We start from the raw sequence: 27,219 nt of genomic DNA on the forward strand, positions 1-27,219 counted from the left end.
ATTGAAAAATTTGTTGAAGTGGAAAATTTTTAAGCTCATAGAAGAGTAAAGAAGACTAGATGTGTGAATGTGAATTTGTAGTTGAAATAAGGAGTATTTATACAACTCAAAAATTATAGCCGTTAGATCGCAAGAGTTTTCAGCCGTCCAGATTCAGCCGTTGGCGATTCTATGAAAAACGCGGCGCTGGAAGGACAAGCTCTAGCGATTCAGTAAAGACCGTGCACTGGAAAGAAAAGCGCCAGCGATTTTGTCTCAAACACCAGCGTTTGTGGCAATCACGTCCGTCCTATCATCAAACGCTCGCTATATCCTCCAACTCAATGAACAAATCAACAAATTTGTTGGTTTGAACATTCATTTTTCATGTTTGTTGAGTCCATAATGGGAGCAAAGTGAACAAACTTGATAGTTTGTTCATTCCATTGGAACTGCTCTAAAGAGCTGTTTAGCAAAAGCTTTTCTCAAGCCAAGGGCTATTCATAAAAATCAAATCCATGGAAACAAATAAACACTTTATTCTAGTGGTGTTTCTTATCACTCGACACCACAGAAAGCACAAATACAATTAAAACCATAAACCACCAAGATCATCACATTATTCACTGATTCAGAAATGAAGCTATCCATTTTGTCAATTCAAGAGATTCTTCACATGGATCAAAAAGATGGAAAACATGATCTTTCCCCTTTGTCTCCTTAATCTCCCTTCGTCCACCCCATCCGCTCTTCCCAAGTGTTTCATAGTAAAGCAAACCCCTATCCTTCAACACATCATCCTCTGTAATGCAAACCAGAACCCTGTCACAACCCAGACCTGACAAGCTTGGCGCTCCAACTGCAAACGGATTGATCCTTGGATCGTCGTTCCCCAGTGTTGACGACGGACACGCGTATAACCAAGTCCTTTCAGAAATTACGTTCTTCTCTGGATCAAGTTTTTCCACCCCAATCCTTTCTTTACCCCAAAAGAAAGGGTGAATCAGAGCTATACCAAGAAGCTTAAAATCATCACATAGTTGTCCAGTTTTCATTGCCATGTTATGTGCAATAGCTGAGCCTACACTGTCGCCAGATAAGAAAACCCTATTGAAATCGACATGATCATTTAACCACGATTCACTTCCTTCTCCCATGGAATGAGAAATCACCCACTGAATTGCTTCCCATGAATCATCAAAAGCTATTGGAACAGGATGTTCAGGAGCTGATCTGTAGTCAACGGATATTGCGACAACATTAGCTTCGGCAACTAATGAGTTGACAAATTGATGGTAAGAGGCAGAAAAAGCTGATCCAGAAACAAAACATCCACCATGAAAGTAAATGAGAAGGGGTAATTTGTTTTGATGATTTAAGACTATTGGAAGATAGAGTCTTGCTGATAGACTCGGATTAATTGAAACATCTTTTGATGCGACACCAGTTTGGGTATCAACTGATGCAGGAACTTCATCTGTAAATAGATGTCTAACTACTTTCCCATTTTTGTATACTGTTAGGAAGGGTTGAAACTCATGATCTACTTCTTGCTCAATGCTTGAAGCCATTGAAGGAGAGGTTGACTGTCAGTCATAATGTTGGGTACCAATACCATGTTTTTATACAAACGTATATGGATTATAAAACTGCAAATTTAATAGTGTTATAATATTATTTATTATCCAGACATCCGATCGTGTTAAAGTAATTGGACAAACAGAGTAAAGCAGTCTTCCCTTGATTGCGATGTCTTTCTTTTTCTTTAACGAAAATGTTGATTTTTCGGTAAAAAGAAAGAATTCCTCAACAGCCGGCTAATGTTGTAGACTGAAATTGGCTGATTTGCCAATCCGACAAGTCCACTGTGGACTCCCCAAATCTATTTCTGGTGAAATCCTACCAAGTCCAGATTTTGATAACTCAAATTTATTAAGCTTAAAAGGAGCCAAAGACAGATCAATACGATCAGAATAATGTATCGAGACCTAAATAAAAAACTTTTTAAATAGTTTAGGACAAACCAATACGATCAGCATCAGTATTGAATTTCGTTATAACCATTTTGAAAAGACTAAATTAAGATATCCGTGTTAGCTCAGAGAAGAAAGGGAAAACTTGGCCTGCATTTGGCCAGGTACGCAGTAAGTATGCAGTTACTTCAAATGCATGCAACTACTTTGTGATTCCTTCACTTCTAGTATACATCATACACATTAGCGTTATTTACAACTAAATCTGATATGGTAACAAATTGAATAAAATAATGGATTACTTCATTTTATTTGTTTTCTTTCTTCTTTTTCTCCTTCGGGTGGACTACAGATTTACTCTTTAATATAACAATTTGATGAGCCTATGCAAAAATCTGTTGTATGACAGTCTCGGCATTCCCATTGTACTCGGCTAGAAGATGGATCGCATCAGCTCTAGGCAAAGCCAAGAATTCCTGGAGAGAATAAAAAAAAGGAAGAATTCAGAGGTTGCAACATCTAAGATATAAACAGCTATAACCAATAGATGGAGAGAATCAAGAGACCATAATCAAATTTGACAAAAACCACTAGCGTTCTCAGGAAGGATAAACATAAAACTTTCATCATAAAACCAGACCATCCGAGAGCAGACTTACCATAACTTTGAGTATAGCACTTTCATCACAGACAACATCTCCGGGAGAAACCTGAGAGGGACTGCTACTATCTTCCAGCATTCTGCTAGATACTGTAACTTGGGAAGACCCAGAGGTGTCAGCATCAAGATTTATGTTGGATTTAGATTCAGTAAGTAGGGAAGTGTTAATATCCTTCAAACAATCGATCTTCAGAAGTCCTTCGAAACGGTCTTTACACATTTGAATTTTAAACCACTCATTATGTGAGTGAATCGTTGTTCTCACTATCTTCATAAGCTGTGGTTCTTCTATGCCAAGCCTCCTACCCAATGCCACCTACATTTGGATCACATGCAAGTCCGGTAACGATTTTATGTTGCAACAGAGAAGAGAGAACTAAGAAATTTTACATGTTACAGTACTAACCTGGACGATATCAACCAATTATGGAAACTGCTAATAATCAACCACTCACTAGCATTATTACATAAAGCAGTCAAATCATGTCAACAAGTAAGCTAACCTGGAGCGAAGTTGCAAGGAGAGACAGAGGTACTCCTTTTGTAAGTGGATCTTCATTGGGTCCCATTAAAGCCAAGAAGAGGGTCTCCTTCAAAGGTTTAAGCAAAGTTGCATTGCTAGCTGTTGAAGGACCTAAAAATGCTTTTGCAACCTTTATAGCTTCATCACGATCACCAGAGCTGACCAACTTAAGAAACTCGACCTGAAGCACCACAGAGGTCAATGTGTGATGCCATCAACTAAACCATCAAGCTCTACTTTCTTACTACCTCCGTTTCAAAGGGCTGGTTTCATATACAAATTACACATGAAACCAGACTATTATTTTGAAACGAAGGGAGTATTTTTCAAGGATGGAGGCTGTATATCAGGGTAAATGTAGCAATAATTACCTGCTTAAGTTGAAATAGAAGGTCAGGATTGTGCACAAAGAAGTTAGGGTCCAGGGCATTGATCTCCTTTACAACCTCCACGGTCATTCCCTTACTCGCTAATTCCTTCATCTCCAGCACAATATCATATTTGTACTCCTCCCTAATGTGGAAATTCTCTGAAGCAGGACGTTTTACTGAAACCTACAAAAACAAAAACAAAAAAATAAGTAAAACACAAAGGTGACGACTAACAAGTTCAGGGTATGAAGAGATAGGATCATCTTTCTAAACAGGAAATAAGAGCCAAAACTGTAAGTTGTGGTTTACAAAATTGAGCTACGAACTGAAGACCCAGTTTTGGAAGTCAAAACACCTGTTTTTCATTTGACATGAATATATCAGCAGCATGGTCACGGTCGCTAAGCTTTTGCTTGCTGGTCCCAGTAAGAGAAATATCAGGACTAACTTCTAATCCCTCATTCCTACCTCTCCATCTCTTACGTCCACTCCTTTCTCCAGTCCCATGACCTCTGTTCTTCTGAAAGTTTTTGAAGTTTTCAGGACTACTTGTGCTGCAATCTTCTCGATTGCTTTCTGTCTCATATGCAACTCGCCGTTCGACATCAACACCCCGCACGTTCATTTCTTGAGTTCCAATTGAATCAGGATTGCAAACAGAAGTTTCACCATCGGAGTCCTTACAAGGCTGCACATCCATGTTGATGGAGCAATCTAACGAGGAACCATTGGAAGGATCAGGTTCACACGTAACTGAAGATCTACCAAGACTTTGCATGTCTGATGCTGGAAAACCATAATATTAGCTCATAAGAATGGGCATTTGCGTAAGCAGTAAATGGCGAGGCATTATAACATATAGTACCATGTCCTGATGAAAGCCCACATTCCACAATACCCCTATAGACGCAATACTCATGGACAAGATCATCAAGTACTGAGACATCCATTCTCATTCGGCATAATTCATTCTGTAATAAATAAGCAGCGCAGACAGGTTACTGTCCATATAAGCATCTGAAACCATGTTGCAATCACAGGAGAGACGGACAGTACAAATGAATGGGACCAAACAGCGAGTATCATCAGTGATGTATCATAAACCGTACGGCTAAAATCAATTCAAACCTACACTAATTTTGTTCTTATTAACTCGCTTTTGGTTTGAAGAGTACGATTCAAACATCAAAATGTCAAAAGAGTCATTAATGGGACGATTCAGGCCTACCATGTTGAAGCATGTGAATATCTTTTTACTGCCTCTTTTCTTCCATTGTTAATGACACCAACATCCTTTGTTAAGGGTATATTTGGTGTTCTATACAAGACAAGGTCATCTACCAAGATCAAGATATTGTTCTTTCGTAAATGATGACATGGATGCTGACGTTGACAAGAAAATGATGATCGAATTATTAACCATACCGATGAAGAATGAAGAACAGGTAGATGAATTTAACTCATCCTATACTTTTAGATGTTTTGTATCTCGACTGTTTTTAGACGTTAGAATAGTTTCTTTATCTCGTATTAACTTTTCTGAATCTAATATAAATCACATATGTTCGTTTTAAGTTAATTTAAGTTTTTTAAGTATCCTATGATTCACCATTTAACATCCTTGAACAACACATATATAAAACCAATGGTACTAAAATCATGATTACATGCAACGTTTCCCGTCTTACACAGCAGCTTCTAGCAAATATCAATATGCAATAACAGGTAACTACTTGAGGAAGGAGAATAAACACGAACAGAAGAAGGTAAAACCTTCATCACCCAGCATAGAAAGCCATACTACAGTCACGTGAACCAGTTGTACATGTTTATTTCTTAACTTCTTATTGAGTTTATACTGTTATCATGATTGTATATAACACTATCTGTAACATCAACCTATTGCCCAAACTCCTAATCCTTCACAAAACTACAAAACCAATTTCCTCTCTATAATTGCCTATCCAGGACGGCAAATAACACTTAATGATGAAAAACCAAGTAACAAAACAAAAGTGAAGCAAATACAAAACAATTTTAACTATATAGACAGGAATTGGTGAACCTTAAAAGCCTGAAACAGATCTCCTTTAGCAGATCGCAAGCTGTCAATAGCCCCTTGTCTTGTAAGATCAACAGCATGAGCAAGCGCTTGCACATCCACCTGAATTTAAAACCAAAAGATCTGTCATGGCGCAACTACAGAAAATGGCACTTAAGATTGACAAGGGAACCTTTTCTATTCATTGCTCGGCAAATAAAATTCTTTACCTCATCAAATGGAGGTGCCTCTAGCAAGCTTTCTTGTGGAGTAGGAGCTGGGTCTCGTTCCTCAATAAGCAATCTCTCGGTCAGATCTGAAACAGGTGATGGAATGCCTTGGCGAAAGCAAAATCCATTGTGTATGCTGTATGGTTGCAAGACAACAAATTATATATCATTAGCTCAGAGATGAGACTTGGGCTTTTACTTTCCGTTAGCAAACAATGGAAGAACAAACAAACGCAGGTGACTACCTTATCAAGTATCTCAATGTCATAGAAAAGATTGGGTCGAACGCTTGTAAGTGAACTCGAAGAACCGATGATAACAAGCCAGCAATGTCAAAGCGCCTCTTTTCAGACCACTGAAAAGAAAATAACTTACTTTTATATTTATCTCGATTAATATTGCTATAGAAAGCACCATCTAGATTGGTTACACAGATACGGATATGGCTGTCAAGCACAAGCTGCAGAACAGTGGTATCGGTTGTCAAATTCAGCATAGAAAAGAAATTCAGATTCTGGGTCATGGTGGATAGTTGATTATACCTACATATGTATACACTAAAAATCATCTACTAACTGCTACAGATACACTAACAATCAAATAGACACACTATCAGCTTTTACAAGCAACTCTAAATCAAATACATTGAAATACACCAGATGTATTTTATTTCAATGTTCTGCACCCGGTTTTCAGGCACCATCCTCTTCTTTACCCCTCTCCATTTCCATTCCATAATTTCCTATTAGTCTCTTAGTTGTGTCCAGCAGTGTGTCCGTGAGTTACTGACACATACTGCATACTCCTCCTAGCATATAAAAACAGCACTACATATTCCTAACTACCTTGATAGTTGCATCTGACTATGTATATTTAACTGATAATCATAATGCTCATGCTTAAGAAAAGTATCCCCTCCCATTCAGCTAGCAGTCTTTAAGAGTTCTCTTTCCCTCAATCCTCCTTCTACCTCAGTTTTATGACTAAAGGACATGTTTTCTTTTATGTGATTTGACATACACAGATTTAATGAAACTCAACCATAATATCAGGAGAAAACATAAAAAAACAGCTTACACACCTCATTAGCCACTGGAGAAGTCTGATCGTCTTTGTCGAATATCAACGCTAAAAGAACATGCTTAAACTCCTCATACGCTTCCTTAATCACAAATCCACAAACATGATACCCTAAATTAGAATCATTATCACACTATCTCCAATGCACATTAATCAAAACACTTACTTATCCTTAAAAATCAACTGTAATAAATAGTAAAAAACATATACCGGATAAGCGTCTAAAGCACAAGGAGCAAGAACAGTTCGAATGCAATCAATGGCAGCATCGCGATCCTTAGTTGTACCTCTTCTTAATAGTTCAATAAATTTCTACAAAAAAATAAAAAAAACACCAATTAGTAATACGACAGTGAAATATAAAATTACCAAAATATTTTCCTTGTATAAAATTTACCTGTTTCTGTAATCGAAAAAGAAGACGGTGATCATCAAGAACAAAAGGAGCATGAATTCGAAGAAGATTAATCGAAGAATCAATGTCACCGATCTCAATTAACTTTCTGATTTGACGAATTACTAAACGAGAATGATAACCAGAAGATGAAGGAGAAGAAGATTCAGTGCAATCTTCGAGTAAATTCTCAGATTTAGCAAAATTGATAATTAGAGAATCTAGGGTATCCCAATTAACTGGTGTGGAATCCATTCTCACACTAGAGATTTAGAGAAAGAGAGAGATGTACAGGAACTTATCGTCGTTGGACTTGTAAGGGCAAAAAATTTATTTTCTCAGCGCAGGGAACAAACAATGGCGGCGAAAAGGAATTCTGAGGATAGTAGGATATTATTTATATGTTTAATATTCTGGAGTGCCGATGGAGTTTTGTATACTGTGTGTATGCTTGTAATTGCTCCACGTGTACTAAGCGAATTCAGTGTACATCTTTTTAGTCCCGACTCCTGGCTTGGGCAGCTATCTAACATTCAAGCACAAAAATGTTTGTTTTAGGCTTGTTTATATACAAACTAGCCCACCGGCGTTGTAGTTTCACGGTAATGCATTTTTCGAAATGACACTACGATATAAGTTCTTCCACGGTAATGCAATTTTTCGAAATGACACTACGATATAAGCTCTTTCACGGTAATCAATTTTCCGAACACTACGATATAAGCTCTTCCATTGTAGGATTTGACTTTCACTCACCCTTCTCTTAGAGAGCACTGCATTTTCTATTTTTTTGTGGGGAGGAATCGCATGCTTTCCTTAAATTTATTAAGAAAGTGATACCCAGTGTACTTCAAACAAAGTCTGCAATAATCATAAGAACAATGATGCTAGGCTCAGTAAAAATTTCTTACCATCACCATTAGGATACATATACATGCGTACTTTGTTGAAGCATGTAGGTACAAATAAAAGAAGACATATAACCAAAGGAACTTAACAACGGTTATAAGAGTCACTTTACTGCTGATTTAAGAAATGAAAATAAATTTTTCATGGACAAATGATCAACTCTATAGAGCTAGGAGTTGTGCGGTTGAATTCATTGACAAACTTAGGTAAACACAACCAAATAATTAGCATTCACCGATGCGTCCATTCCCATGATGGAATTCTTTTGCCATGTTTGTTGCAACGTTCAGCAAACACCTGCAAAACCACCAAAAGTAAATTAAAGATTTGTGTTACTCAAAAACTAAACGACACAGGGCCATAAAGACGTTACCCCATCCAAGAGTTTCAGAAAACCACCGTTATATGTAAATGTATTACCTGAGTTTATGCTATTTGGAATAGTTTCAAACACGTTGGATCAGTGTCGTCTGCTGCTTGGACCTCAACTAATTTCATTCAACGTGCATTGCCAAGTTGGGTTGACAGCTTAATTGTTTTCACCATTCTTTATTAATTTTTTCACCATGGTCCCTCTACAACGATGTAAAGATTTCCCAATCATTCCAAAGAGACCTTCGGCCTTTGCTAGTGAAACACCCACCATACTTGCAAATCGTCGGCAACATATTGTCATCCTTGATGACTCATTGTTGAATCGAATTCTCTTCATTGCCACTGCTTGAATACGAACCTACTAAGTGTAAAAAAAACTAAAATGATGACTAACAAAATATCATATATTTGATGTCATTTTGTCTTTTTCTGAATTATTCGTAAAATTTGAATATAACTATTCTTTATAGTAATGTTGTAGCCCTAACGTAGTATGTCAGTGATCTATTACGTATCGTAGTGAAAGAAAGAGACTCGGATAAAAAAGATCTTAAAACGGTGGTCATATTTTAACAGGTCAGAACCTAATAGAACAAATAAGTATATCGTGTAAAATTGAAACATGCAGATCTGTGAATGTACATGCAGCAGACAAATGGTATAATCAACAAATCAAAGTAATATACAGTTGGTACGGTTTCAAAAGAACTGTAGCTGATTAATAGATTATGTCATCCTAAAATCCCTATAATTTTTTTAAAATCACTATGGAAAATGTGATTCTATAGTAAGCGAGTAAGGTAAAAATTATCTCATGTACTCAAAGGTCTTAAATTAAATTGAGTGATACATTAACAAATCTAGCTAAAATTAAGAACAGAGATAGTCCGGAGGAAATACCTACTGGAAAATGTAATCCTAAGTGTAAATCTAGCTAAAATTGAGTGATACATTAACAAATCTAGCTAAAATTAAGAACAGAGATAGTCCGAAATAAATACCTACTGGAAAATGTAAGTTAAGTGTAAATCTAGTGAAAGGGACGTTGAAAGCTGCCAATCAATTATATGGAGAGGATGACTATATCTGGCAGAGGATAAAACCCACCATTTTATTTAGCAAATGAGAAAATAACAAAAATAAGCCAACTGAGTTTGGCGTGTGAAAGAGAATATAAGACTTACATAGTACAGTTACATGACTGAGCGGCACGATGTAACCTCCAAAGAATGAACAAAAGGACAAAGACCGTGGTTGGCTGACCCCAAGATGAGCTGCAAATCATGAAGTAAGAATAAGGACGATGTATCGAATCACAAATGACTACTCACAGTTGGGTTAACAATACAATCAAGTGCGATGAATAATGTCATTTCCCCGAAATACAGATAAACATTGTAAGAAGTCTTCCAGACCTTGCACAAAATAGGAAATGAAAATGTAACCTCATCAATACAAAATACTAAATAACTAAACCATCAAGGTTAATTGTTAGCATGGACGTAGGACGAAAACAATGGATTTTCCAGCAAAACTGGTTTAACAAATTCTAATTGGATGGGGAAGGGATAAAGAGCGACTTACTATATATCGTGGTTTCCCTTCTTCGCACTGAATGAACGACATTGGGTTCAAGTGCTTAAATAAAATAACCATACTAACTTCATTAACAACCCTGTAAGGGTGTAACACCAAATCGAGAAATGACGCAACACGCTGGAAATTACAAAATGAAGCGAATAAATTCCGTGGAAATCATGTATCGAAAATATGTAAATTGGGTGATCAAAACTTACAAAGGGGTCATGATAGGACTGATCGGTGCAAAATGATGTCCAATGGAGCTAAGAAACTTTGTTACTTTTTGAACCATTTTGAAATGGTTTGGATTGCAACCAAAGCGGTAAGAACTCAGAAATATTAACAATATATTGAAAGAAAAGAGTTTGAAGAACAAACTACCGAAACTTGATATTAAAAGACATGCACTATTGAATTCAAGTCATTAAAGAAACGAACCTAAAATACTGCTACGATCACGAAATCATAAACTGCTAATTAAACCCTAGATAATTGTATGTCTCTTCAAAAATGACATCGATGGTAAATCTAATATTGTGTAAATATGCAATTGAAAATCACCCCATCAACACGAAGTTACAATTAGTTAACAATGAACCCCTCAAATTCTTAATAACGACAAACAAAAAAGAACTCCAAGAAACCAAAAAAATTGAAGATCCAAACCTGTATGGCTTTTATGATTTTACCCAGTGAATTTTGAGAGATCAATGAAATTTCTTGACCAAATGACGATTGTTGTGAAAGATAAGACTAAAGTCGGTAAGAAGGAAATTGGATGGAAGTAAAAGAGGTTTTGATGATTCCGATCACGGTTCTTCTTATTTAGAAGAAAAATAAGAAGAAAAATAGTAACTCCAATACACAAATTTAAATTCTTTAACTAGTTATTGTTTTTAAGAAACCCAGGTTCAAAGCTGGAAGTACAAAACAAATGATATTATTATTACCTTCAACAACATTATAAGCAAACTTAATCCCTTACGCCACCATTCCCCACGACTGGCTCACTAGGAGAGGGAGAGAAGCAAGTAAAAATAATAACTGTTGATACAAACAACAAACTAAAATTTGATTCTTCAGGGACTCACAAAATCATACCTGCAATCTGATTTTTATTCCCAAAAATTGTTGATTCATCTTCCCTGGGAACGAAATCAAATTAAAAATCATGGAGAACATCACCAAGATTAACATGATGAACAAAATAAGCCCCGAAAAGAAAAATCAAAGGTAAGAAAACTATGTGATTGATCATCGAGTTTTTAGCAGCGGCAATAGATTTTGGAAATGAGAGAGTCAGAGAGAAAGATAGGGTGTCCGATGGGTTTTTTTCAACAGCGGCGATTTTGGATCTGAGATAGGCAAAGAGAACGACATGGCGCACGATGGGGTATTCCTGTATTCTCATTCCTAAATCTAGAAGCTACGCTACACGTGCGAGTAGTAGGGTCTGGTCTGGACAATCACAACCATGGATTTATCTTTGCCCAGGACAGATCCTGACCACTCTTTACATAGGCCAAGTTATCCAAATTGTGTCATAAGAAGATACAATCAGGTACTAAAGATAGCAATGCTACTATTTGGGTGATCCTACAATCATGATTATCGTTTATTATATGATCTGTTAATATCCTTGAAATTTTTGATATCTGTCTTAGTCAATCGTGGTAAAAACAAACGACAACATAGTTCACAATACAATGTTATCCATGTTGTAAAAACACATAACTAATATCGTCGACTACTACTCATCCATATCCGCCACCATAAAAACCACCCATTGCCACCATTTCTTCCACCAGCACAAATGTTACCTCCAACACCACTCGACCGCATCCACCACTCGCTAACACACGCCACCATTTCTACCACCCCTACTTATTCCACTACCACAAATAATTTTTATTGATATAATTTCTATTGTATGTATTATTTATTAATGAAATATGTATTTATTAGATTAATTAAGGGAAATAAACAATTAATAAACTAATCATTATGAACAATGAATGAGACAACACCAATTAATAAAACAATTTGTATTTATTAAATTAATTAAGGGAAATAAAAAAATTAATAAACCATTCATTATGAGTAACTAATGAGACAACACCAATTAATGAAACATTTATAGTAATATTAAAGTTGAACAAATTAATGAAACATTTATGCTAATATTAAAATTGAACAAACCACGACCATTGATTTATCTTTTCCCTAGACAAATCTGGACCATCACTTACACAGGCTAAGTTATCCAAACTGTGTTTTGTATTCTTGATAGTAATTCATTATAAGACTTTTTTTCGTTTTCTGGGAGGACTTTTTTTTTTTGGGGGTATTTATTTTTGGAGGCACTTATAAGACATTTGTGTTTTATAATTTGGCATAGAAAAGCATTCCTAATTTCTATTGGTCTATGGGTCAAAGTCATCAGACTAGGACCACTCTGTTCTTTCAGGGTTCAGTTATCCTTGAGAACCAATATGCTCAAAATGTAAATTTGTAATGTAGTTTCAGCTGAATACACTTTAATGTAGTTTCAGCAGACCACACAGCAGCATTTACAAGCTTACTCAAATTACTTAAACTAAGTGTTTACAGGCATGCGAGTTAGCCAGTTAGTGTTGCTTAATGGTCTGACAAAATTGAATGCTATTTAGTACTGCTAAACCCACAGAACATTCTGGGCTAACTTGTTAATTGTAAACCTCATAAAGGTACTGAAAGTATGTTGGTTCTCAAGGATTCTTAGTTTAGTAAGTTCTTACCATTACTAGTCCTTTTTGACCCTTAGACCGACAGAAATTAAGATGTTTACTCCAATCAAGGTTGTACTATACATGTTAATGTCTGCATTACAACAATAACAAGACAGTCCAGCTGGACTGGTGAGGGAATGAACGTAATAGCAGCCCAAATGTAACACAGTGTACTGCGACATGCATCAAATTTAAGCGAGAGCTATGACTTAGGTGGTTTCATGAGTTCAGTGTACAGGCATATAATGATCAGATGAGTTACAGCCCTGCTCTTGTAGTTGTAACCGGGCAAGCTTGTGACTAGATCTTGCAACCCATTGGCCTTACTTCTGAAGCTTTTGTAGCAAAGAAAAATGTCATAACCTGTTTACTGCGGAGGAAATAAAAAGCTTAAAACAAGCCATAACAGGTAATCCCTGTTACAGGGGAAGTGATGAGGACACGGATTGAAGTTCGGGATTCACAAAAAGGAAAGTTTCAGTATCTTTCTCAACTGTAACGCAATTCCCATTACATTGATGCATGAGAACAATTCAAACATAAAATGTTTCATAAGCATGTCAAATGGCAACCAATATAACTAAGAAATCAACTCAAGAACATCCAATTTTCCTGTGGAGTTCAGTAAGAACTAGTTTTCTCTTTGTAACCATAAATAAATGAAGAATGTAACAGGAAAAAGCATAGCGTAGATTCATTCCCAACCAAATTGATTGGGACTAGATAGCTAACAACCTAACACAGTAGGGATTGCTTGTTAACCATAAAGTAACACCTCAAGAATCAAAGCTCAAATTCTGATCCCCATGTTCATCGCGTACATACACGATTTTTTTTTTTTTGTTTCTACACCTAGCATCAGCTTCCTCACAGCCGATTTACCCAAAAGGGAAAAACAGATGAATGACACCAGAGTGTGCGCGTGAGTATTTTAACAAGTGATCTAGCATCAGCTTCCTCAGATCCGAATTACCCAAAAGGGAAAAACAGATGAATGACATCAGACTGCGCGGGACTATTTTAACAAGTGATCTAGCATCAGCTTCCTCACAACCTAATTACCCAAAAGGGAAAAAAAAGATGAATGGCATCGGAGTGTGTGCGTGACTATTTTAACAAGTGAAGTGATCAACCAACAAATGAGCCAGCAGCAAGCAATAACCCCGTTTACAGCATACAGCTGAATTTAAATGAACAAACCAAATTTATACATTACCTACCCCAATTCACATGAACTTACAGGTTCTAAATCTCGAATGAATATGCATTAATTTACGCTAAACAATCTCATCATCTTTTGAATTTCCTGCAGCAGCCCCATATTGACCAACTAATCAAAAATCCTTCTGTGGCTTTGGCAGTTGACAATACTTAGGAAACAGTTCTAGATGAAGAAAAAAAAAGTGACTAAAATCAAGCTTATACCCTGACTTAGCAGAGAAAAAACAACCACTTAAATGTTGCAATAAGAGAATTTTCTTAGAATAAGGTGTTGTTATCCCTATTCTAACAGTATAGGGATAACGCAAATGACTTCCACAGAATTTTCTTAGAATAACGTTATTTACTTGAACCTAGAATAGAACACATAGACCCTTCCAACAACCAGACATTCAGTATACAAATTTTCCTTCTCAATTTCAACATCTTTACATTATTAACATATTATCATATCAATCCGTAACATCCTTACACACGAAGAACAGAAAACTCACACACACAAAAAAAAAGCCTCTTTAAATTTAAAACTTACCAAATGGAAATCATCCATGGGGTTTCTGAATTTGTTGTTGAGATGTTAACTTGATAAGAGATTGAAGCTTAGAAATTGCAGAGGCTTTATGAGGTGGACATTTAGAAAGAGCAATCTGCAAAGATTGAAGAGCTTCATCAAGTTTCCCAGATGCTAAAGCTGCACAACCAGCTTTATAAGCTTCATCTGCCATCCTAGCATCAAACTGATCCTGCTTTATTTCATTACTATCTGAATTTATCTTTGATGATGAAGTAGAAGAGGTTGATTGAAGGAGCGCAGAAGCATGAGAATATTCAGAAGCAGCAATGGCTGCATCAATTTCTGCCATTAAAGCTTCGGGCGTGTGTGGAATGATCTTCATTCCATCGTATACACTCCAATTACGAAATCCTCTCCCTCCACCCGAATCATTACCAGTACCAGAACCCATTTCCTACTCTCTCTCTTTCTCTGAAACAGATTGGTAAGTACTGTACTTATGATATAGTCAACCTTGACTCGGTCGCTTCGATATACACCGTCGGATATTGGCAGTTTTACTTGGAGATTATTATCGAACCTACTCGAATGGGTCACGACTCACGAGTGGGTAGAGCTTTTTCGTTTTTGTCCTAACAAGAGAAAGACCAGGGGAACACGGCTACACTAGCTGCATCAGCTAGAAAGGACCAAGGGTCTGTTTCTTGAGAGCTAAAACAAGCAACATAGCACAAAGGCATCCGTGTCTGTCATTCAAATCACAAGAGAACCAGTATTTTGGTCTAGTGAACTCTTGGAGGATATACACGGTTTCATTGAACTCTTACGGGTAAGCTGCTTGTAAGTACAATATTAGGACCAGAGCAGAGAAGTACATCACAGAATATATAGACATCAAGGAAGAAAAAGAAAAGGATAATAAGGGCAATAACATTCAAAGGGGATGTTTTACTGCATTATTGACATGTATACTGGATATGTTACATGAATAAGAAATGACTATGAACTGATGGAGATTGTAAGACGAATTTTAAGAGAGCACGACCCACAAGGAAGTATAACAGTGGCGGGTCTGGAGTCAGGTCTGTGTATAAATATCTTACTCTCATCCCTACCCAATGAATAGCCCATCTCTCCGAGTTCAATTGAATCAATGGAAAAATGATCGCCACACCTGCATTCATAAAAGAGTTCCAACACCTCACCAACTTCTTCTACCATCATCTCCTCTAAACTAACATCTTCAGCAGTTTCTGTATCTAGTCTTGAATCCCTCAACTGACGATCGTAAATTCCACGGGTCTTTGAGTCACTCAAGATTTCCCAGGCTTTTTGCACCATTAGAAACGTTTCTGGTGATTCATGTTGAATATCTGAGGCCTCGGTTGTTGCTCGCATTTTATCAGGATGGGATTTAAGGGCAGCTCTCTTGTAGTTCGCGTGAATCTCTTCATAATCTGCATCCTCCTTCACTGATAGAATGTCATAGTGCGTTTTCAGGACAGATCTTTTCCCATCCAAAAGCATAGCTTTAAGTTAATCGACCACGCCACTTCTACTGTGAACTCAAACAAAAAGAAAAGAGATGCAAAATGAGACCATAAAGATAGAAGAATATACTGCAGCTGATAATAGAAGTATGTATAGACTTTCTGATACTCAATAGAAAATTACTCGTTATTAATACCACAGAAACCAGCATTGGACGTACATACAAAAATTGCATATGCATCATGCTCATAGTCTAACCATATCCAACTCTACTAATAAGAAAAGTAAAGGAGTTAACTAGGCCATAAGATATTGATACTGTTTCAGCGGAAGTGATAAAAACACGGAACTGAAGTTCAGCATTCCCATAAAGAAACACTAAATATCTTTCTACTCTCTCACAAACACAAGCAAGATGCATGTACAGCAATTCAAACATTAAAAGTTTGACAACACAGGTCAAGTTGTCAAACCAGTACAATAACTAAATCAACTCAAGAACCTAAAACGCCCCAGTGGGTTCCTGGTGACTTAATGTTCTCTTCGTAACCATAAAAAACAGAGGATATGGCAGGAAAAAGTATTCATTAGATTAACTCGGATTCTCTTTCTAACGTAAGTTGAAAATGAACAAACTAAACATATGCATAATCTATTCCAATTTTGCATAATTTTATAGCGTTTTCATGATTATGCATACGCTTGTGCTAATCAAATTCATCTCTAGTGATGCAGGCCAAATAGAACAACATATCCACAAACCTTTTACATCTTTAGGTTATTGACAATTCAGATCAAGCAAAAAAAAATATCGACAATTCAGGGAAGAGCTCAAGGTAGTACCCTAACTAAGCAAAGAAGAAAAAAAACACTAAGATTCTCACAAAACCTCAATAAGAGTATTGCTTATCATAAGGTATTAAGGTGCCTTACCTACTTAGGGAACTTTTTCCACAAAAGGAAAAAAAGGACTCGATTTTAAGAGAAAAATGAAGAGCATATTGCTTTGAGTAAAGGTGAAACGTTATTATAATTTCCAGGACTTCTTCCATGTGCCAATTTTTACCAACAAGCATCTAATGGGCAATTCTTGTTATGCCTATGGATGATTGGATTAGAAACTCTCACCAGTACTATATGTGGAACAGATGCAGCTGCCATTTCATCCAGATGCAGGCCTTAAAATGGCTTCTCTACGTAAAGAATTTTCAAAAAAATTGCAATTGTAATGTAATAAAGTTGCCGCTAATGATATATAAATTCTACTACCAGAATATTCACAAACAAAATACCAAAAGAACGAAACAAAAAAGATATTTAAGTGCCTGAACTGCAGTGTAAGTTTGATTGCATATGATAAGTTCAAGAGTTACCAGGTTATCAGAAAATGACCAATCACAATAAGGAAACTGGGTAAAACTTCTGGTTAAAGAAAAAAAAAAAACTGGGTGCAACTGAAACTAAAGTCTGATGAGGAGTTTTTAAGCAAATTTTCAAAAAGAAAATCAGAAGGTGTCAATGATTTTGCAAATAGAGAGAAATACACAAAACACGTACAAGGATTTATAACTCAATGGCTGATGGCATAAGCGCAGTCAAACCATGTTGAATCAATGGCATCATCACAACTAAACCATATTACTTTGAGAGATTGGTGAATCTGCATCTATTTGTTTGACAAGTGGAACCAAACATAAATCATCCATCAAATATAGTTTCTGCGTTCAATTCCAACTCCAGTTAGTGGTCGCATATACCCAAGATGCTAACAATTAGAAAATGATTCTTTTCATGAGTGTTTACACTTTACAACAACAAACAAACGGTAAACAATGTCATTCAAATCAAAATTCCAACTCAAGCAGGAATATGCAAATGGATGTTAAATGAAGATAGGGAGAATTCTACGAAATCCATGTACATATACCAGTTGGTATTAACCCTAATTCTTTTCTTCTTTTTTCCACGTATTTGATTCAAGCAATTGCCTTAAAAAACTAGTGGAATCCAATAAGACTATGGGATGCAATTGATTTACTTAGAAAAACAAGTTACATTGATTTTCGATGTATATTTCGTGGGGAAAGTATTCTGACTAAAATTCATTCAGATTTGCTTAAAACACACGATAAAAATAGGAAAAAAGAAAACCCTAGACATACCTGTGAACCTTGAGATGTAGAATATGGTTACTTCTGCAACTAGTTGAATCAAACAAAAAGATGGTTTCGAATGTCGAAATTCTCCGATTTAATTTCAGGGAGAGAGAGATAGAGACGGCCAGAGACGCCAGTCTGATTCACATATATATGCATGACTGCATTTGAAAGGACAACTTTTCTTTTTTTACAAAAAAGGACAACTTTCTTGAGTCTGACTTGGCTTACAAGAGGGAGTGAGTCAGATGGTGATGGCAATCTGACTATTAGTAGTTTCTAAATTCAAACTCGAGTCAGCCAGTTTAAAAAAAGATTAGAATCCACAAGCACACAGTGAAAGAACAAAATTTGTGATACATCCACGAACGGTTCAAATTTTTACTGAATATTGTGTTATTGAAAGTAACATGTTATAAGGGCTGATGAAACCATTGGAGGTGTTGAACCATGATAATAATATCTATATTAGGAGGTGTGCTAGTGTTATGTTAAAGGTCTAGATTACCCTTTCATTTTTAAAGAGACTAAATTACTCTACTATACATTCAAACCTAATCATAAAAAGAAAACGAAATCAAAATCAGTTTTTCTTTGATAATCATCGTCAAATATATTTAAACATAATAAAGAAAAACAAAATAGGGTTGCAGACAGAGTTACGGTTGGTTATTCTTAATTAAAATATGGTTTCTCTATCATATAGAGATTCACCCACCTCTAATTTTTCACTGACATCATTCATTTTATTTGAATAAATCAAAATCTAGATTTTTGAAGTAAATCTCTAAAAAAAAAAGAAAAAAAAAACTCTCTATTTTATCTCTCCAAACCTAACTCTTAATCTGATTTTTCATCAAGTATAAAAAAAAAAATTCATTAACCTAATAATTAACTAATTAAATTAACAACACTAACTAGATAAGGACATTTTAGCCATTATAAAAATTATATAGATAAGGGGTTTTTTAAATTACTAACAGGTTACCCTTTTATCATATTATATCAACCCCTCTAATGGTTTCATCAGCCCCTATAACAGATTACTATTGAAATGAGCTTACATAACAAGAATGCAACTGCAAACAATGATATATCACTGCCGGTAAAATGGAAATTTGTTTTCTTTTTTAGTACAACTAGTGTTTTGCCCGTGATTTGCACGGGCTTAAGTTCATTATCCAAGTAAATTACACTTTTAAGAAAACCTATGCACATTTTAGCATTGTAGTCGTGAGGTCCGCAATTCTGTATATTAGGCAAATTAGTGTCTAAATATTGAAAAAAAATTGAATCCCAAAAGAACATATGAGATACAATTGATTGAAGGATCAAAAGTGTTTTGTGCGGTGCCTATTTAAAACAAAAACTAACAATCCCTTTGTTAGGTGTCCCAAAATGCACTTACACATTACAACTGTCCCCGGTACGAAGGAAAAGAAGATTACTAAAGATAGAACGCAATTGTCCCCAGTACGAAGCAGAATATATATGGTTATTAAAGATCGAATGACTCTTTTTTCTGTCTTTTGCATCCTCAGCTCTAACCGAGATACATAGTTTGCCTTCTCCCTCGGTTGACTAACTTCAATTTCAACCACTTTTTTTTTTGTATCTTAAAAATGCGAGCCAAATGTGTCCCGAGAAATGTCAAACATATTGTTATACCACTACATCTTGATAGCTAACCATCAGCAAGTACTTAAACTTATTGCAACACCAGAAAGAAGCATACCAAGGCACCATTCAGTGGCATGAAAACACAGACCAAAATCAGAAATTAAATAAGGACTACGGATAAACTATAATATCTGCACGGCAGAAATGGTGTCTTAATCCGTTGAAAAGAATTCAAAACGCAGCATTAACTCCAATAACAATGTAAAATGCAATTAGAAGGACCTACTCCAGCATTGTCCTTCAACTACAGGTTTCATATCTCAAAGTAATCACAGAGATTCTGTGATCTTCAAAAGAATAAATCGTTTCTAGCTTACCTTGGTTGTTGTACCTTCAACCGAGAATGTGAATGTCTTTGACAGGTTTGCATCTAGAAAATAAGAATACCTTTGAGAGGTTTGCATCTAAGTATGGGTTAGGATTGACATTCAAGAATTCGAAATCTCATATGAACTTACTGGACAAAGATTAGAAACGAAAATTTATTAGATGAGAATCTCAGAATTAAAAAAACCCACGGTTCTTGTCAAAAACATGCCGCGTACTAACTCTTAAAAAAAATTCAATAAGATGGTTTCCCAAACCAAACTAAGAAGTTGATCACACTGATAAGACCCAGTAAGACAACCCTTCGAGTAAAGGTATGAAATAATCAGCATACTATTTGAATAACTTTTTGACATGGGTATAATTACCTTTATAAGAAGTAACATTTTCACCTTAATTTGCCACCTTCGATCCCGTCCAGTTTGTGATAATGGTGAAAGTAATGTATTATGATGTGGAAAGAAAATTTTAACACAGATTTTTGCATTTATAGATATAGTATGTATATTTAAGTGCACCTGCCGATGGTACATCAAATGCCCCCTTCACCATTACAACTCCTTGTGGTCTTTCCAATCTGCCAATCCCCATGAGTCAATACACCCAGCCGGACATCTACATTAAAATTATCTGGATATCAATTAATTTGTTTTATATGCTTCAAAAAAAACAAAAAAAATAACGAAATTATTAAAATATAAAATATAATGAGATTTAGTTGAATACACATAACAACAATCCAATTTTTGTTAGCATGAGTAGTGGCCATAAGATGAAATTTTGAGTCAAGCTTGTCTTGTTGTACATTTCAAAAAAAAAGGATTCGAACAATTTATTGTTCCAAAAATGCTTTTGTTTCAAGTTGATCATTTGGAAATTTCCCAAGCAATGATATTTATATCTATGGCGATTGAGAATGTTTTAAATCATTAAAAAAAGTTTTCAGAACTACTTAGATTCTGCACACAGGGTAGGTACGCATACCCAGTACACGTACCCTAAGGTTCTTAGTTCGTGTAAAGGGGGGTACATAAACCAAGTACATGTACCCCAATGAAGTGAATTCGTGGTCGGTTAGGGGTATGCATACCCAATACGTGTAACCCAACAACCTGAGTTCACGCACTGGTCTATAGGTACGTGTACCTCTACACACACCTACCCAGCGATCTAATTAAGCATATGCTCATAAACTATTTTCATTAATTTGTTTGGCATTGATACAACTCTCATAAACACTTCTAAGACAACTTTGATCACTAATTCATTATGTGTTTGTGAATCATCGCTTAAGTCTTACTGTCATCGTGCACGATTACACTTATACGTTTATATGGCATATCTTCTATGAACTATCGTTGTACGCGAACTTGAGTAGGTTATATATAAAAACGATGTTTGTGAACTTATTCATATTAACTAAGGAATGCAATTGTAAACCGTGGGTATATAGTTCATGAACCGATTCAAGTGAATCAAATCGTATTTGCTTCAATTGTGTCTTGTGTAGTACATAAGATTTCCTTGCAAGTGAATAACTCTCTAACTAGTTCATTTGAGTCATTTGAACTAGTTATGGTGAAAAAAAACATGGTTGATATGAAAGTGATCATATGGATAATCATTTGGTTAACTATTGTTGAACCAACTAATGGACAAGTTTGGGTACGGTTACACAAGCCTAGGAACGTGCATTTCATGTGTGTATAACAAGCTATATTTTAGATCTAACGGTTGATAAATATTAGCTTGAATCTAATCAGGTTTTCATCTAACGATGAATACTGAATGCTTTGTTACTAAGCTAACATTGATTGCAAACCCTGATTTGAAATACCATATAAGGGAGAACCCTAGCAACTGGTAAACCTAATCCCCATACATTCTGTGTGATACTAGTTGTGCTGAGCTAGAGTCGATTCTCCTTTAACCTTTGGTTTCTTCTTCTAAACCAGGTTAACGACTTAAAGACTTCATTGGGATTGTGAATCCAGACCGATACTACTTTTCTTGTAATTGTGTGATCTGATCTTGCTGTTTCTATCGTACGAGTACAATTGTAATAATTGGCTTGAAATTTCTATCTCCGATAGGCAAGATAAAAAGTAATCACAAACATCTTCGTATCATCGTTTGTGATTCCACAATATCTTTTTTCGATGTGTCGATTAAGACTATTGTGAGGTGATTGATAATACTAGGCTGTTCTTCGGGAATATAAGTCTGGATTATCAATTGGTTCATGTTCACCTTGATTTATCAAAAGACGGAAGAAAACTCGTAGGTATATTCGTGGGAAACGAATTTATCTATTACCATAGACTTTTCTGTGTGATACAGATTTTTTTATTAAAGTCTTCGACTTTGGGTCGTAGCAACTCTTAGTTGTTGGTGAGATCAGCTAAGGGAATCAAGTACGTAGTATCCTGTTGGGATCAGAGACGTAGAAGCATAACTGTACCTTGGATCACTATGAGATTGGTTGGGGTTCAACTACAGTCCAGACTGAAGTTATTTTGGAGTAGGTTAGTGTCTGTAGCGGCTTAATATAGTGTGTGTTCAATCTGGACTAGGTCCCGGGGTTTTTATGCATTTGCGGTTTCCTCGTTAACAAAATTCTGGTGTCTGTGTTATTTCTTTTCCGCATTATATTTTGTTATATAATTGAAATATCACAGGTTGTGCGTTGTTCAATCAATTAGAATATCCGACCTTTTGGTTGTTGTTTAAATTGATTGACACTTGGATATTGGTCTTTGGTACCATCTAAGTTATCTCTCCTGTATTTGATAAAGACTCGCAGATTTTTATTTGCTTGAGTATATATCAAATCGAGAGATTGAGATAAAACCTCTTTGATATACTTTTTATCTAGATTGAGTCTGACTGTCTAGTTGATTTTCTAGAAAGTATATTGGAGTTTTTCCATACAGATTGCTAAGCGAAATATTGGGTGTGGTTGTTAGACCACCGCCTTTTCAATTGGTATCAGAGCAGGCAAACACTCTAAACCTGATAAGTTTGTGTTTGTTCGTTTCTTAAAAAAATCGTCCCATGGGAAATTTCTTTGGAAAACTTGCTCTTGGCATCTGTAACGCACGCCAGAATTCCTTAAAAATTGCTCAAGGATTATTATGGATAAAACCTTCGGTTCCTCATGATAATCTCATTTCATCTAAAAAGGAAGATTTAGATGATAAGTATCAATCCAAAGGAAAAAATAAAAAGAAGGAAAGGTTGAGGAAACGTTCATCACGCTCAAGGATATGGACCCTCACTAGATTAACTCTAGATTTCTATGAGGAATACTATCATAATGGATCAATTAATAAAGATCTATTCAGAGCGTTTGAAGGCGTTTTTAAATTCTTAGAAAAACTTAATTCTGTTGAGTCTAAGAATCACTCCGAAAAGGGTTTTGTACATGTTAAAACATCGAATAATATTGTACAACCTAGAAATCAGAAGAATATTCCTTCTAGCCATATCAAACGAAGGATAGAAAGCTCTGACTACCCTGATTATCCTCATTATGTTGATTATATCTCTGGGACTGTTCACACATATCAACCAGAAATGTTGCATGAGAATCTCTCTGCACATTATGCCTCTTGGTAACAAGGCTGGCAATACCCCATGTGTATATATCTTGGAATGGGGCAAGAAATGGTTTGAGTTGTGTACAGTTTTGTTATTCACTTTTAGAATACCAATTTAAGCTTTTTACTGCATCCATCGTCTCTCACAAAGTGTGTTGTCACGGGATGCATAACCTTTGATGTGCAAACGGCTGAGAAAAACCACTTCCTTGTATGGGCCGCGGTTCACAAATGGGTCCAAGCCCATTTTTGGTCTTATAAAAAGAAAAAAAAAAGAGGTTCGCGCACCATCTTCTTCATCCCGTCAGTCCGCGTACATTAACCTCTAGGGTTTTGTGTTTTTCCTCCATTGAAGTCTCCTTGGACAAATTGAAAGAAAGGGTGTTCAAAATTCTCTCTAAGTAAGTAAATTCCTCTTGTTCCTTTCAATTTCTTAGATCTCATGATGAATTCTAAGGGCTCAAAAAGAAGTTCCAAAACCTCAAATATCTCTAGCATGGATTTTCCTTGTGACCAAAATTCCCTTAGGATTAGGTTTGTTGATGATTCTTGTGCTAGAATTTTTGAAAAGATTTCATCTAAAGATTTAATCCTAGAAAAGAAATTAGATATCTCTAGTGGACATGAAGAGGATTTAATTTGCTTCAAAAAATTCAATCTTGGAAACATCTTTGATGGTCATGGTCAAGGGTTTGATTCTCTCACAAGAATTTTCTATGCCAACATTCATGATGTTGATCTTAATAAGATGGAATTCAAATCCATGATTAATAGAGAAAGATTTCTTGTTGATAGAGAATTAATTTTAAAGCTTACCAACATTCTGATGGGAAACGTGCGCCTTCCTAGACCAAGTGACGAACGTCCATCATATGATGCAATATCTCTTTGGATTTGTGGCAAGAAGGTATCTTGGAACCAAGGGAAGTTTCCTACTAATGATCTTAGTATTGCATTGATGGCATTTGGAAAGCTTGGTATCCCCAATTTTTGCCCCTCCACAATTGAGAATTCTTGGTGGAGTCATGAGTTTGCAGAATTGGTCTATTTCCTTGATTCGGGTGTTCAAAGTCTCGATATGTGTGGCTTTATCATTTCAAATGACTTCGATGACTTATCCCATCAAGATGTTAGGTTATCCTTGCTTGATTGGTCAAATTTGCCGTGATCGTGGTTTTGATTCAATTGGCAACTCTCTCGGAGTTCCCAAACCGGTTCGTCCTTGTACCTTCAGGCGCATAAGGGAGAATGTGTGCAAAAGAAAAAAATATGCTTCACTTAACGACTGTGACCCTACCACCTTGAGTCTTCTTCAAAAAATCCACAAGGGTGTGTGTAAGGTCAATTCAAGGGTGAAGTTTGTGCAAGAACAATTGTCATTGGTTGCAACTAAGTTTCCCGAGCTCAAGGAAAAGTTGAACACAATCCAAACTTCTTGGAGTATTTCCGATGAGGAAGAAAATGAGTAAGTTTTGATTTAGTTTGCCTAGTAAATCTTTTATTTTGCTTGTTTTTAGTTAGAAGAATAACTAGAGTTTGGAATAGCCATTATTGTGATTACACATAACTATTTCCAACGTTTTCATCTTCATGTTTTTAGGTTTATTTGTTTGAATTCTAAAATTGTTTGGAAGATGATTTTTGCAATATTAATCTTTATGGTTTTATATATTGCAATATTGTTACGGGATATATGTGTTTGCGTCCGTGAACTTGATTGTCCCATACTTTGTCAAAAGTAAAGTCGTTCATGAGTTGATATGCATGTATTGATAAAAGAATGAATTGACTTTTGACAAATACAAAAGTTAAGCCTATTATGTCAATTCTTGATGGAAGATAGGTTAAAATAATTTGTGTTCAAGGATTATGTCTATTGAATGTCATTGTGCAAATGGTGATAGAAAATAGAATGAGTCCTTGCTTATTCCACGGTATAAGGTCGTTCTCTGATCCACAATTTTTGTATACATACTGTGTTGTTCCATAAAGTGTCTTATGTTGAGCTCTATCGACTGAGTCATTGTTTTGACATAGTTGTTGTTCCATGAGATACTTTGTGTCGAGCATGACCAATTAAATTGATTTCTTTTATGATTAGTTTAGTTGTGTATTACAATTAGATTAATTGTGGGTTTTCTTGTGATTAATCTAATTGAGTGTTTTTAAGTCTCCATAAGTTTACTTATGTTGAGCATGTTTGATTAAATTAATCATGGGTTCTCTTATGGTTAATTTAATTGAATATTTTGGATTCAAATTCATACTCGTATGTGATATGTTATGTCCAAAGAAATCCTTCTTTTTTCTTTGAAATTAAGGTTGCTCTTGTTGTTCTTTCCGGAATGACATTTTATGGGGGAGAGTTCTTAATTGAACTTGTGCTTAATTGCCAAATATTTGTGGGGAGTGCGGCTGTGGAATATTATAGGGGTTATCTTGTATCTTTATAGATTCCTTGATGAATGCATTTAGCTTCGGATTTATGATTGCATCTAAATAAGATGATATATGCTTTCTTTTGGTCATGAAATGTCTCTTTCGGAAATTTCATTAGGATCCCGTTCTTGTACCTTTTCCAATTTTATTGACAAAAAGGGGGAGAATTAATATGTAGTTCACACTACAAATACATATGGTTTTCGGATCATTATGTAAGGGGGAGTGGTTTCCATGAGAGATGGAGTATTGACTAAGGGGGAGTGACATATCACCATAGTATTGTTGTTAAAGTTGTGATACAATTGAACTTTGACGTTGTGTAATGATACTATGACACTGTATAACAATGATTGAGAACTCCTGTTTTCTCGTTGTTATATCTACGGATTTTCAACAACGATGATGCTAAACTTACAACCTTTGGGATCATTGGAGTACTTGGAAGTGACGAAGATGTCGAGTAATGTTGAAGATTAGGTATGTGGAATAGGAGCTACCAAAAGTTTAATTATATATTTTTTTGTATTCTATATGTATTGATAGTTTTGTCACTAAAATTGAAAAAGGGGGAGATTGTTAGAGCATTGCTTGGTCGAACTCGCATGCGTTGCTATCTCAAGCATGTTTGTCAATGTTAGTGATCAAAACTATAAGGCTTGATTTCTAGTCTATTATAGCTAAGGTCTCGGACTAGGATAGAAAGTGTAGTTGAGCTCAAGAACTCCAAGGCAATCATCACACAAGATGAAGGACTACTCAAGGAACTGGTGGATCTTTATCGACTAAAAGGTATGTGGATACTTGAACTTATCTATCACTCAAAAGTATATTTATCTCCTATCTTGAGACAAAAGTCGTTTTGCTATATAGACTTAGATTATACACATTTGGTATTTCGAGCCGA

The 27,219-nt window shown here is 35.7% G+C and overlaps 4 protein-coding genes and 1 long non-coding RNA gene across 11 annotated transcripts; all 5 read right to left on the reverse strand.

Moving 5' to 3' along the window:
• Positions 1-449: 449 nt before the first annotated feature.
• LOC113346629 (probable carboxylesterase 2) lies at positions 450-1,599 on the reverse strand. The gene has a single exon (XM_026590092.1). It carries the CDS (start codon positions 1,548-1,550, stop codon positions 603-605), a length of 948 nt encoding a protein of 315 aa, XP_026445877.1. The 5' UTR covers positions 1,551-1,599; the 3' UTR covers positions 450-602.
• A 454-nt stretch (positions 1,600-2,053) lies between these two features.
• On the reverse strand, positions 2,054-7,627 carry LOC113346630. 3 transcript variants are annotated; one of them, XM_026590095.1, is made up of 12 exons: positions 7,256-7,627; positions 7,069-7,170; positions 6,860-6,940; positions 6,024-6,133; positions 5,779-5,914; positions 5,573-5,671; positions 4,373-4,478; positions 3,863-4,293; positions 3,508-3,690; positions 3,117-3,317; positions 2,612-2,929; positions 2,054-2,428 (listed from the first exon to the last, which is right to left on the reverse strand). In XM_026590095.1, the coding sequence occupies exons 1-12, from the start codon at positions 7,505-7,507 to the stop codon at positions 2,336-2,338; spliced, it is 2,112 nt and encodes a 703-aa protein (XP_026445880.1). In that variant the 5' UTR covers positions 7,508-7,627; the 3' UTR covers positions 2,054-2,335. The 3 variants fall into 3 exon arrangements, with proteins under 3 accessions (XP_026445880.1, XP_026445879.1, XP_026445878.1); XM_026590094.1 differs by having other exon boundaries at positions 3,863-4,287; positions 6,024-6,238; XM_026590093.1 differs by having other exon boundaries at positions 6,024-6,238.
• Positions 7,628-8,281: 654 nt separating this feature from the next.
• Positions 8,282-11,387, reverse strand: LOC113352911. The gene is made up of 4 exons (XR_003360985.1): positions 10,121-11,387; positions 9,721-9,810; positions 8,582-8,897; positions 8,282-8,458 (listed from the first exon to the last, which is right to left on the reverse strand). It is a non-coding gene; the product is annotated as an uncharacterized LOC113352911 (long non-coding RNA).
• A 1,536-nt stretch (positions 11,388-12,923) lies between these two features.
• Positions 12,924-15,091, reverse strand: LOC113352912. Of its 3 annotated transcripts, none has more exons than XM_026596662.1 (2): positions 14,639-15,091; positions 12,924-13,248 (listed from the first exon to the last, which is right to left on the reverse strand). In XM_026596662.1, the coding sequence occupies exon 1, from the start codon at positions 15,069-15,071 to the stop codon at positions 14,649-14,651; it is 423 nt and encodes a 140-aa protein (XP_026452447.1). In that variant the 5' UTR covers positions 15,072-15,091; the 3' UTR covers positions 12,924-13,248; positions 14,639-14,648. The 3 variants fall into 3 exon arrangements, with proteins under 3 accessions (XP_026452447.1, XP_026452446.1, XP_026452448.1); XM_026596661.1 differs by having other exon boundaries at positions 12,924-13,255; XM_026596663.1 differs by lacking the exon at positions 12,924-13,248 and adding an exon at positions 14,253-14,269.
• A 389-nt stretch (positions 15,092-15,480) lies between these two features.
• Positions 15,481-18,429, reverse strand: LOC113346632 (DPH4 homolog). 3 transcript variants are annotated; one of them, XM_026590097.1, is made up of 3 exons: positions 18,274-18,423; positions 17,240-17,304; positions 15,481-16,178 (listed from the first exon to the last, which is right to left on the reverse strand). In XM_026590097.1, the coding sequence occupies exon 3, from the start codon at positions 16,145-16,147 to the stop codon at positions 15,620-15,622; it is 528 nt and encodes a 175-aa protein (XP_026445882.1). In that variant the 5' UTR covers positions 16,148-16,178; positions 17,240-17,304; positions 18,274-18,423; the 3' UTR covers positions 15,481-15,619. The 3 variants fall into 3 exon arrangements, with proteins under 3 accessions (XP_026445882.1, XP_026445881.1, XP_026445883.1); XM_026590096.1 differs by lacking the exon at positions 17,240-17,304 and having other exon boundaries at positions 18,274-18,429; XM_026590098.1 differs by lacking the exon at positions 17,240-17,304 and having other exon boundaries at positions 15,481-16,175.
• Between the last annotated feature and the right edge of the window lie 8,790 nt (positions 18,430-27,219).

Source organism: Papaver somniferum, chromosome 2, assembly GCF_003573695.1.
Source record: "Papaver somniferum cultivar HN1 chromosome 2, ASM357369v1, whole genome shotgun sequence".
NCBI lineage: Eukaryota > Viridiplantae > Streptophyta > Magnoliopsida > Ranunculales > Papaveraceae > Papaver > Papaver somniferum.